The sequence below is a fragment of the Anguilla anguilla genome, chromosome 15 (genome assembly GCF_013347855.1).
Source record: "Anguilla anguilla isolate fAngAng1 chromosome 15, fAngAng1.pri, whole genome shotgun sequence".
NCBI lineage: Eukaryota > Metazoa > Chordata > Actinopteri > Anguilliformes > Anguillidae > Anguilla > Anguilla anguilla.
In genome coordinates this window covers 19,076,986-19,095,997 of record NC_049215.1, presented here as the reverse complement: position 1 = coordinate 19,095,997, position 19,012 = coordinate 19,076,986, and the positions used below count along the sequence as shown (strand labels likewise).

At 43.0% G+C, this 19,012-nt stretch overlaps 1 protein-coding gene across 3 annotated transcripts; it reads left to right on the top strand.

Annotated features, from left to right (window-relative positions):
• The first annotated feature begins 223 nt into the window (after positions 1–223).
• arsh (arylsulfatase H) lies at positions 224–15,515 on the top strand. Of its 3 annotated transcripts, none has more exons than XM_035393925.1 (11): positions 224–282; positions 5,098–5,147; positions 5,581–5,727; positions 6,634–6,755; positions 7,551–7,673; positions 8,221–8,644; positions 9,101–9,237; positions 10,570–10,704; positions 12,642–12,804; positions 12,967–13,088; positions 13,340–15,515. In XM_035393925.1, the coding sequence occupies exons 2-11, from the start codon at positions 5,107–5,109 to the stop codon at positions 13,708–13,710; spliced, it is 1,785 nt and encodes a 594-aa protein (XP_035249816.1). In that variant the 5' UTR covers positions 224–282; positions 5,098–5,106; the 3' UTR covers positions 13,711–15,515. The 3 variants fall into 3 exon arrangements, with proteins under 3 accessions (XP_035249816.1, XP_035249814.1, XP_035249817.1); XM_035393923.1 differs by lacking the exon at positions 224–282 and adding an exon at positions 2,750–2,926; XM_035393926.1 differs by lacking the exon at positions 224–282 and adding an exon at positions 2,935–4,512.
• Positions 15,516–19,012: the final 3,497 nt, after the last annotated feature.

The window sequence follows — 19,012 nt, the reverse complement described above, 5'->3', positions numbered from 1 at the left end:
AATGTATTCATATAGTGTTAACTACATTTACCATTTGACATTAATATAAAAATCTCACCTATTTTTAATTTTCATATTTGTATTTGTTAATTTTTATTCGCTGTATTTGCTCGTTAAAATTGGCATTTGGGTTTTCATACAACGGGGAAATAAACCCAGCAACGGGGCTTTTCGTAGGTGTCTGGCAACCCCAGGCACTTCGGAATTTGTCACTTCTTTTTTTTATACGGTCTATGCTTCTATCAAAGTTCGCAGCTCCGTCACGAACTGAACCACGTAAAGGTAAGATCGTACTTTACAGTGCGATTATATAACAGAAATAATACGACGATTTAAAATAATTTTACACGAAAATCAAGTTTAAAAAAAAAAAAAAACATATAACATGTTTGAAGATGTTTTAACAGATTATATTGATAAAATGAAACGATGCGTAGCTTAGTTTTTTGCCTAAAACTTTGATAGCGGTTTCATTTCAGATATAGGCCAAGAAGAATTATAAATGTATCACGATCAATAGCATTACATTACAGTCATTTAGCAGAAGCTCTTCCAGAGCGATTTACACAACTTTTACATAGCATCCATTTATACAGCTTATATATACTGAAGCATTGCAAGTTAAGTAGGCCTACCTTGCTCATAGGTACAACGGCGGTGTCCTAGCAAGGAACTGAACCTGTGACCTTTCGGGTGAATGTGCTAATGTTTGTCAGGTTTCTCAAGTTTGCAGGCAGGGTGTTCCAAACATGTTATGCTTTAAAAGAAAAGGCTGATTGGCTAAAAGTGCTTTTCCTTAATGGTATTATGCAGTCCCCTCTTGTGGATGCCCTAGTGGATCTCTGTCAGCACAGGAGGAGCGAGACCATTAAGGATTGTAAAAACAAAAAAATTTGACCAGATTTTCCTATGTTTTTTGAAAAATTAATGTATGTTTTTTAGAATTAAGTTGTGAATCAATTATGAGTCCCAGATATTTAAACTCATGTAGGCTATTTTCTTGGTGAAAGTTTACCTGGTGGTTGAGAAACAAACAAAACCAGCTTTCCTTGTCAATTTGGATGTTACCACAACTCACTTCCCGGTAAGTTACGAAGTTGCTTGTGCATAAATGTTTGCACACTATTTTTTCATAAAGCCCCATGCTTCATGATCTGAGGATGTGGCTGGTCTCACGTTACATTGGAAATGTGTTTGTTTGATTAATATTAGCATGTTCAACCTCTATATGCATATTATAGGAAGTTTTCATTAACTGTTACAATTATTCCACCCCTCTGTTACAATTACTGTATACTGAATAGGTTGTATTAATCTAACCTCAGACTGCCTGTACTTTGGTTTAAATTGTACCCGACTTGATTAAGTTATGAACACAATTGAAGATAAGACATTCAAACATCACATTATATACAGTACACATTATCAACAAAACAAAATGAAATAAAAAATAAGAGAAAATAAGTAGTTCTCTCACATTCATAATGGTTAAAGCAAATAATACAGTTAGTAGGCTAGGTATATATACGTACTGTATATATCACTGCCCAAAGCTACTAGTGCATAGTGAAGCCTTACCCTGGCTAACACCACAAATATAATCAACCTTCACATACAAATTGTATGTTGTAAGTGATGCCGCTGAGGAATGACAACAGCCCTTATTAAGTCTGTGGAAATCCATTTCATGCTCCTTCCATAATGACCAACTGCACATAATGGTCAACTTCAAAATATCAATTTTACTGGCAACAGGTTATTGAAATAAATATAAATGATCAGGCCTATTATTTTTATAGCAGCAGATTAATTATGTTCTATTACAGCCACAATACTATTATAAAAATGGATGCATAAACAAACTGCATTGACTCTTTGAACTTTACTACCTCAAGTGTCCTTGAGCAAGACACCTAACCCCTAACCCCTAACTGCTCTGGTGAATGAGAGGCATCAATTGTAAAGCGCTTTGGATAAAAGCTCTATATAAATGCAGTCCATTTACCATTTACCATTTACTACCTAATTTACTCCCAAGGGTCCCTCCTTACCCTTGAGAGGTAGACCACATGGACTTACAACTCAGTGTTGCCAATGTTGTTATATTTGGCAGTTTTTTTTAATGTTCCTCTTTCAGCAAACCATTCTCATTCATTGGTGAATTTGGCACGAGAAAGGTATTTCTGGTGCCTTAGGCAGATTCAAAGGGCAGTGGTCTAGCACAAAAGGGAGTGGCCTAGCTCCAAACGGTCAAAGTTTACTGTAACCCTAACCCGCCTCTTTGGAGCTAGACCACACCCCTTTGGAGCTTGACCCCTCGCATTTGGAGCAGTTCCACGCACCAGAAATACATACTTGTTTGGCGCAGAGGCTTGCTGGTGGGTGGGTGACAAATCAGAAAAAAAGTTGCTCCTACAAACTTTTTTCTCTCACTCATCTCGTAGAAATGCATATTAACTAGACAGGCAGGCACGCCCTCAGCTAACCTCAGCTTGTGAAGTCCCGGAAGTAAGCCTGCACTCCGTGTGTTGAGGGCAGAACACTGGAGCTCCCATTAAAGTAAATGGGGAATATCCACTTTTTATGTAGTTCATTGGGAATCAGAATCAGAATGAAATTTATTATCACAAAAAATGGACCGACGAGGTTTTCTTTGGTTGTTAAATCACCGTGGATTTCTACATTGAATTCATTTTCCAGCAAGCGCATTTGTCCTCATGCATGCGCAGTAGAGGCTGTTTCCCGTTACTTCCTAGGCTTCACCGACTGGCCCCTCCTACCCTCTCCAGTTTCTATGTACGCTCTACGTTTAGGCTACTTCCTAGGCTTCACAGTTCCTACCCTCTCCAGTTCCTATTTATGTAGTCGCTATGGCTATCTAGGATGAATGTTCTTCTGCATTTATGCTCTACGAGATATCACGTTGGTGGGTGGATTTTATATTTTATTTTACACGCATAATACTGAGCATGGACAGGATGGAGGCCTATTATTTAATGCAAAGCATCTGCTTTGATTTCCCGTGTTTCTATGGTGCTGAATTTGCGGTTTGTATGCACAAGCGTGCGTGCGGGTGCTTGCTGACTGTCCCCGGTCTTGCGATAACGTTTTATTAGGTGTGTGTATATTTATATGCGCGCTGAAACACGTTCTATGTATTTATGTAACTGGGCAGGTTTGAGGCTCTGATTTGGCATGGGGACCGTTTTCAAATCTGGAAACATAGTTACTGGTCTGTCGATCCTGTCAGAAGTTTTTTTTCTGATAGTCAAAGTTAATACAGGGTTTGTCCTGGCTCCAGGGTTTAGGTGGTGACTGTGTGAGTGACTGCGGTCGGTCCAGTTTACTGGCATCATCAACCTGATGCAAGGGCGTAACTTTAGTTTGAATACTGGGGCCAGTTGTTGAAAATCACGAAAAAGCTTTATAAATCAATGTGAGAAATGATTGCAAGAACATACGCAACTGTAGCAACAATAACAAATGCTGGAAGTTTCAAAGAAAATCGGGTACTTGCCAACTGCTATGGAAAGCCCTAGTGAAATACATTGATAGCCTGGAGCTTTTGCTCTTAATTCAGGCCATTGCGAAAAGCATGCTTTTTATCTGTTGCAGAACGTTGTTATGAATAAAGGATGTTTAAATTGCATCACCAGAAACACGGTTACCATGTGTCCATGTATGTTTTATATCTAGTTTGTTTTGGTACATCAAGCGGTACATTGCAGGGTTTAGACCTTGTTGGAGCTTTTGTCACTGATGTTACCATAATGGGGAGAGGATCACCGGGCAACACGGCAACGGCTGACTGGGTGCGACACCAGGGAGGGAGATGCGGCAGGCGCCGGGCAACAGCGTCGGTTGCTGCATGGAGAGCGCGCACCCACACAAACGCTAAATAAAATACACGGACACCTTCCCCCTTCGTCCAAGGGTTCCGGGAAAAAAAAAAAAAAATAAAAATAAAAATAAATAAAACAAAGACAAAAGGAAGTAAAATGGCGCGACAACATTCCCGTGCGCCGGCCGTAGGTGGGCCGACTTCCAAGACAGGTCAAGCTCCTCCAGCATCCCAGCTGAGAATTACTTCCTTTTTCTTTATTTTCTCAAACACAATTCCAAAATGAACCGAAACCAATAACCGCGCTCCCGATCTCGACCCCGAACTGTGGAGAGTTGCACTCCTTTAAGCACCTCGGCTGATTAGCTAACGCAATCCAGGTGCGTGCACCAGCTGGCGCACGGGGCCTCCAGCGGACCGAATGGCACACAGGGCCAGTCAAATATCTGATTGCAACAACAGATCCTGGACAAAAATCCTGATTCCAGCGCATTGCAGAACCTGTAGCCTATAGGCCTATGTTGCTGCATATTGTTTCTCCTAGCATCTAGGAATAGGCTATTGTTAAATTGTGTAGGCTTATAAGCTATAAATAAGTCATATAGGCTACATTAAGGTCGACAGTTACTATCCACAACTGCCGAAAAACCAAGGAAATCATCAAAACGAAGGTAATTAGCGACTTCCGTGACAAACACCCAGCCTTACTGATCGGTAGCCTGTATCCCAATCGCATCATGAAATCCCTATTTTGACTACTCGCATCTCAAAATAATTTTTCACATTATCATGCTGTATTAATTTCACCCCCCCCCCCCCCATATTTATCCTATAGGCGGCTTGAAAAAAAAAACACTTAGATGGCCAGCCTAAGACATTTCAGTGCAGGAAAAAAATAGATATGGTGACCCTGCAACACTTTTAAAAAATTTAAATAATTTTTGCTTTCGTTCTTAAAAATGTTCCTACGACAAAACAATATGAGATTTATGACATGAGACCTTTGTTTTTGTGCATATTTCATGTATGAAATGAGGAATGCTGGCTGTTTGTAAATTGTATGCGCAATCCTGTTCATGTTCATGTCATAAGTAAACAGCCATGAACAAATACAGATAACATAAAAATGATGAATGCCAAAACGGAAACATTCTTACACGCAGTTTACGATCAAGTGTGGTCATACACGTTTCATGAATGAGGCCCATTGTCTTCATTTTTAAATTCTTTCAAATTGTTCTTCTTGTGTCTCACAGGGTATCGAAATGTTTATACTTGGAATATGGAACCCTTTCCTGTGTCAAAGGTAGGCTTCATTCTTAAATCACAAGACGTACATTTCTCTTGATGCACAGAGCTGACAAGCATGAGGAGAAGTGACACTACTGTGGATATCACCTGAAGTGACAGAGTTGAAATGTGCTCTGTGTAGCTTTACTGTAAGACCAAATATTTGCAGTTTATAGTTTTACTGAGCAGGTCAACTATGTAGTCAGCTAGGAGTATCTGAATTCTACACATTTATTGTTAGGTTTCACAAATAAAAAAGTGTAGTAGCTCAGTAACCATGGAGACTGTTTTACACACAAGCTGTTTTGACCTTTAACACAGCTTGGTATTGGCTTAAGCATCTGGCTGAAAGGTATATCAGCAGGTACCGCATTGTCTTTGAAAGTAAAAACCTTCTGGTTACAAACCATGTCCAAATTGCACCTTCAGAACTCGGCTTGTGCTCTTAGGTCTTTTCTGCTGGCAGTGCTGCTGGCAGTCAGTTTGGGAGAGGAGGCTGCGGAGACTGGAAATGACGTCAGGCCCAACTTTATCCTCATGATGGTAGACGATCTTGGCATCGGGGACATTGGCTGCTTTGGTAATGACACCATAAGGTAACTTGTCTCAGGCGTAGCTTTATGAACATGCTGTGGGGGTGCATTAGCCATAGCCTTGACCAGAGTTCAGTCTTATCAACCCATACACAGCTTGAGATCTTTGCATTTTAATGTAGGAATTTGAACTTACGAGAAATGACCACATTCAGAGTTTCCATTCAGAACAGTGATAATCACTAGAGCCCGACCGATGCCAGATTTTATGGGTCCTATGCCGATCCCGATTTTGGAGAGTCCTAGCCCACCGATTACCGATGTTTTGACCGATATTTTGTCAAAAAGTGCAACGTTTTCAAATCAATTTGAAAAACTTACATTTTATTAAAGTTTCTATATTTAAGAACATTTAACTTATAAGCAAACAAATAAAAATAAACACACAAATAACTTTTTTACAGTCTCCGGTTTGAACAGACAAATACAGATAAATAATAAATGTTTTTTTTGTTTATTATACATTTACTTATTTAAAAATTGGGACACATCGGCTGCATAACTGCCGATACCGATGTCATCAAAAAAGTCAAATAATGGCCTGTCTCTAATAATCACACGTGTACAGGGCAAAGCAAGTTAGGGTTAATGGCCAGAAAAGTTGCACTGGACGTGTCTTTATATGTTTCCGGGCCATAGACGATTACTGTGGCAAATTACTTACTCCCCTATCGCAACAACCAATGACGTGCTAATGCTCAGACCAACTAGCTTTTGAAACCTGAATGTGCTGCGGAGATGTAAATGACAGTTTGTGAGACGCCATTCATTACCCTGCTTGGTGTCATCATCTACAGCCGTCAGTGTAACATAAACAGTGCAGCTTAAAGTAACTAAGCTCTCCCTGGCCTGCATTTATAAAGCAAAGCTCTCACTGTTCAGTGTCACTGCTTGCCCCTCTATCTCCAGAACCCCCAACATTGACCGACTGGCTCGGGAGGGGGTGAAGCTGACTCAGCACATTGCTGCCGCACCCCTCTGTACTCCCAGCAGAGCGGCTTTCATGACTGGCCGGTACGCCCTGCGGTCAGGTGTGTCCCCCTCATTCCCCTCTCGCTATTTACATAGTCCTAATATCCCTAGGGGTTCCAAAATTCTGAGCCCATTACCCACTTTAATACCACTTGATAAAATGTAGGCTGACTTGTGTTAAAATATGTAAATAAAAGGTTTTTAATGTATGCCAATGGTAACTAGTACATTGCTTGCTATTGGTGGAGTGTGTAATTTCACTGCTGTGAATGTCAATGAAAACTGTATTATATACACTATCCTGACCCCCAGAGTGGGAACTGTTGTCCAACAGAACAGGTGTGAGAATCCAGTCTGGGAGGGCTGCAGTGTCTGCTAGTTTTTGTTGTGTTTCACCGGTGATTCTTTCAAGCAGTTGATTGGTTTAAGAGTCCACACATTTCTCAAGACCTTGATTGGCTGCTGATTGAAAAGAAAGCACAAAAACCTGCGAACACCGTGACCTCCAGGACCAGAGTTCGACTGAGTTTGACAGTCTTAGAGGTAGTAATCATGCAGAAGGATTGCCTAGAGCAGGGGTGTCAAAGTAAATTCCCACGGGTCTGTAGTGTCTGTGGGCTTTTGTGGTTTCCTTTCAATCAGCTGCCAGACCCTGAAAACTAAGTTTAGTGAATTCTTTAGCCAATCAATGACTTGAAAGGACCACTGGGGCTGAGAACACCCCAAAATCCAGCTGCCACTGTGGCCCTTCAGGAATGGAGTTTGACACCTGTGGCCTAGAGGTTTAAGGGTCACCTATCTCCTCATCTTCAAATGGGGGAATGTGTGTGTGTGTGTGTGTGTGTATTTTCCAGGGCTTGGCAGCAGAGGGAGGGTACAAGTCGTTTTGTTTCTGGGAGGGTCTGGGGGTCTCCCTCAAAGTGAGATAACCTTTGCCAAGCTCCTTCAGAGGCAAGGCTACAGCACAGGAATTGTGGGTAAATACCCTCCGACTGCTTAATAAAGGCACACATCACATTTTGTTACACTTATAGGATACATTTATTACATGTATTTATTAAACTACGATATTGTTACAGCACACATTCATAATCTTGTGTTTTGCTGTTTATGTGGACAACTTGTGTACACTGTACGTTATATGAATTATTTGCTTATATAGTGACTTGCATGGGTCACATTTTATGCATAGTTCATTCATAAGGCTGGATGTTGAACTTGTTCAGTGGCTCTCTACCCTGGTTCTGCTAAGCTACAAGATCTGGTTTTCATTGTTACACAGCTCTAAATTTGATTACATAGGACACTGAACCCACCTAGATTTCTTAAGTCTTAGCTGGTTGCTAATTTTAAGTTGAAAACAAAAACCAGCAGATCCTGTACCTCCCATGGTCTCCTGACCTGCAGGGCCTGTTTAAGAATGTTTTGGGTAGGGGACATTGTGCTATACAACGGACAGTGCCTCATAACCCTTGAATGTAACATTCAAAAATAATCTGTGTGTTTTCACATTTCCTTTTGAAGGAAAGTGGCACTTAGGTGTGAGCTGTGAGAGCAGGGAGGACCACTGCCACCACCCCAACCAGCACGGCTTTGACTACTTCTACGGTCTGCCCTTCACCCTTTTTAATGACTGCAAGCCAGGGGAGGGGAAGGAAATTCTAGTCGACTTCGAGAGGGCTTTACGGGACCTGAATGTGCTGGCGGCCCTCTCCATGGCGACTTTGGTCATTGTGCGAGTCTGCGGCCTGTTGAAGGTCAGCCTGAAGGTCGTCTTTCTGCTGGCGGCCCTGGGCCTCCTGGGATTTGCTGTTTGGCACATACCCTTTGCACACATTCAGAGGTGGAACTGCATCATCATGAGGAACCAAGAAGTGGTGGAACAGCCCATAAACTTAACCACCCTGATGCAAAGGCTCATTGGGGAGGCTGAGCAGTTTGTGGAGAGGTACAAACGAGCCCCTCCACTGTCCTCAGCTGTGCCTGAGCCTTGTCTTTTGTGCATATTGGTACCGCATGGATGCTTGCTTTTCCATTTTAGATTCAGTTGGTCTGATTTTAGTAGTATTTTTATGTTTGAAACCATATTTCCATTGTTTGTCAAAAGTGGCAAGATAATATAAAATGTAGAAAGGTAATGGGTAAAGTTCACAAATTGAATTATACCTTTTTGTAAGCATTTTGTTGTTACACTTTCAGCAAATGTTGCTGTACATGTTATGTTAAAGGAAAAGGGTGGCTTTTTCCATAGTGTGTTGGTAAAAGGCAAATCTGAATTTGAAAGAAAAATCCAGAATCGCACCCTACATCCCACTCTTATTTAAAAGTTATTGGGGTGGAAAACTCATGTGAGCTGTGGTATTGAGAATACCTCCTTGACAGAATGTTTGCATTTCCCCTGCAGAAACCAGCACAAACCCTTCCTACTGTTCCTCTCCCTGGTTCATGTCCACACGCCTCTCTTCATATCCGAGGGCTTTGCTGGGAAGAGCAGACACGGGCTGTACGGTGATAATGTAGAAGAGATGGACTGGATGGTTGGTAAGTTGGTTTGGAAGGCACTGGTGCCATTGTGCAGCTGCCCTTGTTCTCTGACAGTCACAGCCCTCGCAGAGATTGATTCATTTACTGTTATCTCACATGGGTTTTTCACAGGTACCATGCAAATATAAGGTCTTAACTGGTGTTCATTCTGGAGGACTGTGGGCCAGATTTGCTAAGACTTTTGCAACTAGTTTCAGGTGCAGATATGATGCATTCTGCCCCAGAAGCATGCGTTGTATGTATCAAATAGGCACACTGGGCTGGAAGTGTAGTATGCGTGTCATCTACATTAGACGTCACAAGGTGCACTTATCTCCTTAATGCATATGTATTTAAAGGAGGATCACGCAAATGATGGCGGGATATATTATAAGTATGTATTCCGTTGAATTTACTAAAGTTCACACAACTAACAAGGGTCAATTTTTGCATGAAAATTTCTCTTCCTCTAAAGAGCAGGCATAAATCAAGGCGCAAGCAAGATGGAGACATAGGTATAGATCGAAGATGCACTGAGAGAATCTTTACAACAAGAATCATACTACTTCAACTCCCCGAGCAAGAAATCAAACAGTGCAGATTAAGCAGCCACGGAATAATTAACATGGGGCACCTGTTGCGCAAAAGCAGCATAGAAAACTAATTTAAACTTGATGAAAATAATCAGAAAAAAGGCACTCCCAGCTGTTAAAGCCTGTCCAGTGTGAACGCAGCCTAATAGTTATGATTCAAAACTGCTTAAAAAGTCAAGGAAAGCACTAAAAATGGAGAAAGATGCAGAACTGCCAAAAAAGAGACATAGGAAAAGCATGGAATCAGTGACACCTGCGACTTCTGTGACAAACACCCAGCCATATAAATAATTACACTGCTGGGAGGATAAAAAGAAGACCTAGAACCTCCCACACAACATTCTCATTCCATCCCATCAACAGTCAAGCTTAGCATCGTTACACTTTCGCATGAGGATCATTGCTTTTCACTGTTTTCATTGCCTTGGAGGTAAGCATTCGAATTGGAATTGATCAATTCCAAACTACTAAGATCTGAACTGGAATTGTCCATGCATTTAAATTTAAATTGAATTAGCCACAGATTGAGTTGGTAACTCTAAGCAAGGACTTGCAAGGAGCAAAGGACATAGTAATTTAGATTTTTGCATTTATTTATAATTGATTATATATAATTGATTGATAATTTGCAAAAATGCAAAGGAAAATTATGGACATTTTGTTAAATTCATGAATTCAATTACACCTAATTTCCTGAACTGGCTAAATGAAATGCTTTTAGAGGAAGTGGCAAAGCTAACCCCTCCATTTCTTACAGGCAGGATGGTGGATGTGGTTGAGAGACTGGGGCTGGCTCAGAAGACCCTCATGTATTTCACGTCCGATCACGGGGGCCATGTCGAGATCGCCAACACTCAGGGACATCTGGGAGGCTGGAATGGGATCTACAAAGGTAACAAAGCAGAGAAACACGCTCAGATAACCCTGTTAGCCATGGAGAGCCATAGTTACTGCCATCAAGTACTCAGGTATCCATGGAGAGTGGTAGTTACCACTGGAAAAATAGGTAAATCACTATTGGTTTGTCATGTTCTTTAATTATTACTTGTCCTGCTTTGGAAACCTGTATCCATGGGCACAGTTTTTTGCATTTTTGTATTAATACTTACTACTCTCATATTGTAAGTAACTATACACAACTATACTAGTGAATACAAATCAAATCTATGAACATAGCTACATTCTCTTTCTTGGAAACAAGCATTACATTACATTACAGGCATTTAGGAGATGCGCTTATCTAGAGCTTATCTGACTTACACAGCAATTACATTGTACCCGTTTACGCAGGTCTGCATGCAAACACAGGTTCGCATGCACAGCAAGAAACAGGAGGATGAGAGAGCGTGCCGTTTCTCTTTGTTCTTTTTTTAATGTAAAAAAGCAAAGGAACCATGGCTACAATGAGCCAACAAAGCTGATTAAAACAATGTGCTGCCACTTAACAAGGCCTGTTTCTAATGTAACATTAAATCAGCAATATGCCTAAACAAAGATATCTTTAAAATGCATTTAAAACAGAATTGGAAGCCTCACTCAAAAGTCACGATTCAAACAGGCTTGATTTAATGGTCCTCAAATTAAATAAATCATGTGTCATAGTTAGTAGTCGGAAATGAAACTAACCAGGTTTTTAGATCAGATTTATTGATAAAGGCTATTCGCCAACTAGCTGAATATACTATTAAATGGTATTTTTCATCCCGCAACAATTGTGTTGGTTCCCTCAGGATGCCAGTCCTGTTGCATGGCTCTAGCTCCAGGCTGTTTCCTTTTGTAAAAGGCTCACTCCAGCCCTCCTGTGACGAAGGCACACAGAAATGCTCTCCATTGTGCAACGTCACGAGCGCTGTTTATTCGAACTGTTGAACCGTTGTGCACACACGCGTTCAGGGATCGGGTGAACCCGTCGGCAAACGCGCGACCTCCGCTCGGACCTCTGAATCGGAAAGCGGAATTGTCTGAGGAAACAGAGCGGCTGCCTGTTAGCGTCTCACAAAGGCTGTCTTTGTTGCACGTGTGGGGGGGGGGGGGGGGCGAGCGGCGGACAGAAGCTTCTGGCCATCCGTGAGGGTCTGGCCTGGATAATGAGGTCTTTATGTACCTCCCTGGCATGGTGTGCACTCCGAAGGCGAGGCCTACAAAGCGGTAGTGTTGTAACCTTCCCCCCACGCACCTCTGCGGCTCTCGCTCTTCTCACCTCCACAGACCTGACTGGTAGCAAAACAAATTAAACGCCTCTCCCTCACACACACGTTTACACCCTCTGTCGCCTTCTTTCTTTCTTTTTCTCACGCCCCTATTTAAATTCAGCTTGGTGTACAATACAGTAGAAATCCCCCCTTCCACACACACATGCACGCTGAATTTGTGTTCTTGTTTCTCCTTCATGCAGCCCCTGTGTATAAAATATGTTTTCATCTGTATCTATGAAAGCCGCCTAACATGTCAGGAAGGCTGTTGGAAAATTTGGCGGTTGAGCACGGAGCCACATACCCAGCTTGCCTTGGGCACAGAGCTAAACACTCCACCCCACAGCTTGAGCGCCAAGCTAAACACTTCATCTCACAGGCTTTATTTAAGCACAGACCTACACATCCCACCTCTCAGCTATGTGGGAGGGAGGGTCTGTTTGAAATGGCGTAGCTGTAGTGTCTGGAATCTTTATTAGATTTTCTGTAGAGGGAAATCTTTCTCATGTTTCCAGGACACAGTAGCCCCATGGTCTGAGAGGAAGTTCCTGAAGTGCCAGAACCACTTCAAGTGACGGAAATTTTGTTGCTCTTGCTTTGGAATGTCAACACCCCTGAATCCTTGTCCCGTCTGCAGGGGGGAAGGCCATGGGCGGCTGGGAAGGGGGCATCCGGGTGCCAGGGGTGTTCTGCTGGACTGGCCGGCTGCCGGCCGGGAGGGTGATCGACGAGCCCACAAGCCTCATGGACCTGTACCCCACTCTGATCACACTGGCAGGGGGTCAGCTGCCACAGGACAGGTAGGGGCGAGGGTGGCATGGCAGTTGGTGAGGTGGGGGGAGGGGAAGTGAGCAGTTACAGGTAGGGTTGGTGAGTGAGGGGGAAGTTTGTGGGGGAGAGGGCTGCTTTATGGGATGAAGAATAATAATCATCATCATCAAAGTAATCGTTCCTGCACGCAGGGTGTTAGACGGCCATGACCTGATGCCTCTGATGGAAGGCAGAGTCCAGCGGTCCAAGCACGAGTTCATGTTCCACTACTGCGGGGTGTACCTCAACGCTGTCCGCTGGCACCCGCCCGACAGTGAGTCCCACAACATCTCCCTTTCACACGTCTGAGAGCACGCCTGCACTGGCCCCCTGCAGCTGCTGGTACAAGAATAGCCTGTTAGATGGACAATAAAGAACCCATGTCTTTCTCTCTGTGTGCTTTTGACTGTCTATTGTTTTGTCATTCTGTCTGTCTCTGTTGTTCTTCTGCCTTCCTGCCGGTCTTTAGTTTACTTAGTTTAACAAAGCCTCACACACAACCTTGTCTGTCTGTCTTTCCATCAGGTGACGCCATTTTCAAGGCCCACCTCTTCACTCCCAACTTCTCTCCCAAGGGGGCAGAAGGTTGCTACAACATCAAGGTGTGCCAGTGTCATGAAGGATTTGTCACCCACCACCACCCGCCCCTGCTGTTCGACCTGGCCCGGGACCCGTCCGAAACCAGCCCTCTCTCCCCGGACACGGAGCCCCGCTACGCCGAGGTGCTGCGGAGGGTGGCGGAGGCGGTGGAGGTGCACAGAAGGACCCTCGCGCCCGTTCCGGACCAGCTGACGTGGGAGCAGGTCCTGTGGAAGCCCTGGCTCCAGCCCTGCTGTGGGACGTTCCCCTTCTGCTCGTGCTCAGAGGCCAACAGCACCGCGGGGCAGGTGCGCTGAGGCCACCGCCCCCTGGCAACGCTCCCAATGCCAGGGCCAAAATGTCCTCCAGCTTTTATATTCACATTATTACAAATTCTAATCTTCAGTCTTTAAACTGGCTTTTTTGCATTACTGCAATGATGCAATTTCTGCAGATGAGGCGGAAATGTTTTTTTATTTTTTTTCTAGCTGTGGCATGGATCAGTTTGATATTGTATTATTATTTACATGCGTAAATTTTGCCTTAAAGCAGAAGCACTCAACTGATGAGAACCAGAAAGTGCCCTTATTTCTGTGCTATGTGATGTCACTTTACAAAGGAGGACATAATGAGCATGATTGTGACATGTTCATCTTTAACACTCCTTAACCAGTATGAAGTGGGCCAGCTTCATCACTGAATATTTGGTTTGTGTCAAATCTTTTCCCATCAGCACATGCTTGCTTGCTACTGCATGAAGTTTCTCTCCATTCATGCCGCTTTATTGTCATCTTTTTGACTGCCATTGTCTTCTGTGCGCATTCCTATTTTAGTTGAGTTGTCTTGTTAGATTGGTTTAGATGTTTGTTCCTTTTTTAACAAAATTAATCAATGAACCGATAATAGCCAAACCTTTTATCTGATTATATCATTTTCAGGTTAGCGAAGGTTTCACATTTCACAAGGGCCCCACATAAGTTTTATTAAACGCTCGGGTGCCTGCATTGTCTGAGGCGGTGCTGCTCAACTCTGTTCCTAGAGATCTACCATCCTGTAGGTTTTCATTCCAACCATTACAACACCTCATGCAACAGCTAGAGATCTCATTGAGCTGCTGATTTGTAGAATTAGGTGTGCCAAATTAGGGTTGAAATGAAAACCTGAAGGAAGGTTTACCTCCAGGAACAGGACTGGGCAGCCCTGGTCTAAGGTATACCAATTAAGCTGCTAAAATATAAAATCTGGAAAACATGACATTTTTCCACATTTGTTATTAGAATAAAATCACTAGACAAATCAGGCCATTTAGATTTGAGTCCAAGTGTGGCATCACAACAGATGTACTAATGAGGATTTCAGTCAAAGCAGCCAATCATCTTTAATGTGCTATTCTCATAAACTCTCACACACACCTTAACCTTGAGCATGGTGTTATTGTATTATTAGCAAGCTACCTACAACAGAGAATAGGCAGAATGTTGAGTGTCATCGGTAGTCACATCGTGTGCCGTTACTGGTTGCCCGTAAGCTAACCGGCATTACACAGCCTTCAAAAGAAGAGTGTAAGGAGTGGTTGGCTGCAGTTTATATTTGAGTGCGAGATCTCGGCATTTGCTGGTGTGCTCACTTATTTTGCCACCGAAATGAGGCACAGTACAATGTTGGCTTTGTAGCAAGGCTGGTGCTGAGAAAAGGGATCCTGGATCAAACATGTATGGTTTAATCACCTCTAGATTATTTAGGCCATGTTCACTTTTTCAGGAGATGGGAGAAGTGCTCCTGGGTCAGACAGTCAAATAAGGCAGAGAATGTGGAAAAAGAAAGTGCAACACCCACCCAAAACAGCCTGTCCAGCCTGAAGGGAGAGAAACTGAATGTGTTTTTGTGTAATATTTTTATTTTTACATTTTTTGAAAATTATCAAAATGTATTGTAGACCTTGTGGAATAATATCAAATTTCCAAAAATAGAATAATTGTGGACGTTTAAAGTATATATGCAATTAAATGCTGAAAGATTGTATTTGGTGTATGCTTTTAATGTTTCTTAGGTGGTAATGATACCGTTATCCACAAGGTGGCACTGTTTCTCCACAGTAAACATGATCTTTCTTTTAACTGTCCATTTTCTTTTTTGTGCTTTCAGCTTGGTGATTCACAGATTTAGTAAACCCGTGTCCAAGGACATGCTGGAATTATATTATGGCAAATGTCTGAAGGGTGTAATGTCCACACATTTGAACTTCATTTGCTGTAGTGATTCTGACATTTGTTCAGAATTTCTGGCCTAACTGCACAAAGCATTAGGATGATTCAGCCTGCAGATTGACAGCAATAAGTGAAGGACAGCTATTGGTAATTGACCCCAAGCGGCAGCATAGAAAAGTGTCTATTGTATATCTGAAATACTGCACAAAGATGAAATATCAACAGCTCTCTGGAATAGAAATCTCTCAACCGTGTCTTGAGACCCCCTGACCATTTTGTCATATGGGCTGCTTTAAAGGCTGTAAGTCGGGCTATTCAGGCTATGCTGTGAATACAGTGTTCCTCAATCGGGAAGGCTTTGGTCATTACCCTTTGGCAAAGGGTGATACAAATTGTGGAGGGAACAGAAACCATAGAGTGTCTGCCTGTCCAACTGAACCAGAGAGAAATTTTGAGGAGCTTTGTGGTAGGAAGCGCGGTTACATGACCCTCCCTCCGCCCTGTTGTGGGCAGACGGGGTAAAGAATGCGGTGGCGGATGTGTGACAGACAGGAAGCCGGCTGTAGACGCGGCGCCTGTGACAGGAATCGGGAGAGGAACTAAACGTGGCTTTTATGCAACAGGACCCACCGCTCGGTCGCTCTGGCTGCAAGCGTTCCAACGGCGTGAAATGGGTAGCGTGGGTCTCACACCGCCCCAGATTGGCTAAATGTGTTTGGCTATAACGTCAGGTTGGAAACTGGCAGTCGTTGGCGCAGCACACAGTGAGGGGTGGAGCTTCATGCGTTTTGACGGCTCGGAGGCATTGCTCTCCGGCTGAGAGAGGAGTAGCAGATGTGGAGTTTCACAGAGCAGGTGAAATCCCCACATCATCAGGGATCAGTCTGCTCTCTAGCAGTGAGGAGATGCAGTGAGGTGAGCGCGCTTGCAATATTTCAGAAACCTCCCACGCCTCACACGCAGTCACGACCAATTGGTGAATAAAATTAATGGAGAAAAATTGGTGTCTATCCGAGATTTGTGTATTTTTTTATTTTTAAAACCCTATATGCATAAGTACGTTTCTGATGTTCAGTGTATTTAATATGTGAAAGCTGCCACTGAATCACTTTGTAACCCGTAGGGAGAAGTCTGTTTACTGCACTGGGCCTCTTGGGGATGTGAATTTAATAAGGCCGATTCACTGACTTTAGTTATTTTTGAACATATTTATTTTAAACAAAATATATGCTATCAACTTCAGCAGTTGTCGGCAATGAAATGGAGTCAGGAAATGTTTCCGAGCTTCTCTGGTACAGTTCAAATTATAGATTTCTCTCTCCCCTCTGTATCTTCCTCTCACCTCCGTCCCTCTCTCTCTGAACTGTCCATCCCTCATTCCTTTTCCATCTTTCTCATCATTATGTCCCCATTCCTATGTCCACCTCTGTCTGTCTGTTGGTCTGTCTGTCTTTTCTTCATATTCCTATCCTGCTTTTAAAATGTTTTCTGTATTGCATGTTATTACTGTACTCTTACTGTAAAATACTTTACTGTTTTATGCTATTATTATTATTATTATTATTATTATTATTATATTCTTCCTGTTGCCCACCGGTTTCCTCTTCAGCAGCTCTGGGCTTAAAGTGCTGATCTTTATCTAGGAGGAAGAACGTGACCCAAGTCTCAGCCCTGAGCACAATTAGCACGGTCTCCACGGAGAGGATGGGTGCAGTTAGTGTGAGACTGCTCTGCTGGAGCAGCCTCGGGAGAGAGTGAGGGAGAGGGATATTTGGAGAAGAGAAGTGGAGGACTGCAGTGCGACAGAGAGAGAAAGAGTGTAGGAGCTGGGTGCACTGCAGCACAACACGTGCAGCCAAACATTTCAGCACAAAGAACATCTCTATCTCTCTCTCTCTCTCTCTCTCTCTCTGCCTCTCTCCCTCTGCATCTCCCTCACTCCCTCCCTCCCTCCCCCTCTCTCAAGGGCCTGGCGATGAGGATTTATTCAGTGGAAGAGATTCCACTCCCATCTGACTTACAAATAATGGAGCTTAAATAATACTGTACAAAGCCTTTAAGGCTAGCTTTCAGCAACAACTGTAATGGAAGATATTACACAGAGAAAACACAGGGCAATACATTCTTTCATTATGAGGAATGTTTGCATCTTCCTGAAAAGCCTCTCTTTTTTTATACTGGCCAGACCTCCTTTGTGAGACCAGGAACAAAGAGGAAGTAAACTCCCTCCATCTGCAGAACTGAAACAGATAAACCGCTGCTAAAGTTTTCCACTCTGTCTCCCCGGGCCACACTAATGCCTCTGGGAGCAGAGTTTATTTTAGTGTTCCTGCAGATAATGCCGACAGAGACTACCCAATACTTCCAGCTCCCGAGTTCATTTCCACTGCTGGACTCTAAAAATAACCAATTTCAACCCGTTCCTCACTCTCATTCAAAGTTTCTATACTGGCTGCCAAACCTTTGTATTTTCATGATGAGATCAATTTTAGGAAGAAAGGGCATTTGGCAACTTCATTCTATAGATTTCTCATGACTAAAAGCTGCAATTGGATTTGTTCAGACAGTACATTCTCACTTTTTAAAGGCTCGTGTTCAGTCAAAAACTCACAGTTAAACACACAACTTTAACTGTACATGTTGTAAAAATTGTAATACTTCAATTATTAAAAATGACAGCTTCTAGAATTAACTTCTTATGTGTACAACCAGGAAAAGTACAATTTACTGTTAGGAATTAAAGCCAGGCACATCCTCTGATATCAACAGCCAAAATGGAAATCCTATTAGAACCTGTTACATTAGAGTAGTCAGTCCTTTTAAAATAGTTACTAAAATGTTGATGTTGTCTAACTTTATAAATAGGGCTTTTTATATTGTGTGACCCAGTGTGTGCATTTATCTGTAGCTGAACTCAGTTTGGTCACTTAGTCTATATAAGCTTTGATTAGTAGAAGCCCATTGACTCATTGAACCCGTACAGCTCCTTCTGGGCATGGTTCTCTGGCGTAGGGTGGTGGTGGTGGTGGTGGGATTTGCCTTGTGATGACATGTCTTTCTGTGCGCATGCCGTGAACAGCTCATCAGTCTGTCAAAGTCACGGAGAGCTCGCCAGCTGCACCTCTAAAACTGGAAACAGTTGTTCTTGTGCCGGTGGGAGGAAAAGAAAAACTAGGCTCTTTGATCATGGATCACAGTGCAGTGTAGCGAAGCGTAAGCTCAGGTAAACAGCTCACTGGATCATGACCAGCCTTGCTGGGCTGGTAGGTACCCTTTACGCCTGAGGAATGTGTCAGGAGACGCTTGGTCATTGAATCAGACAAGGCTGTGATACGAGCATCTTCAAAATGTGAGGTGTCTGCTGACTGCCCCACGCTCTCTGCTGAGGTAGATTTGGGTGTGCATGTTTTCA

Excerpts from the sequence above, each read along its gene's own strand:
- arsh (XM_035393923.1), top strand. The coding sequence starts at position 2,888 with ATGTTCTTCTGCATTTATGCTCTACGAGATATCACGTTG. Across the intron at positions 8,645-9,100 it reads GCTGAGCAGTTTGTGGAGAG|AAACCAGCACAAACCCTTCC; the intron begins GTACAAACGAGC and ends TTTCCCCTGCAG. Across the intron at positions 10,705-12,641 it reads CTGGAATGGGATCTACAAAG|GGGGGAAGGCCATGGGCGGC; the intron begins GTAACAAAGCAG and ends TCCCGTCTGCAG.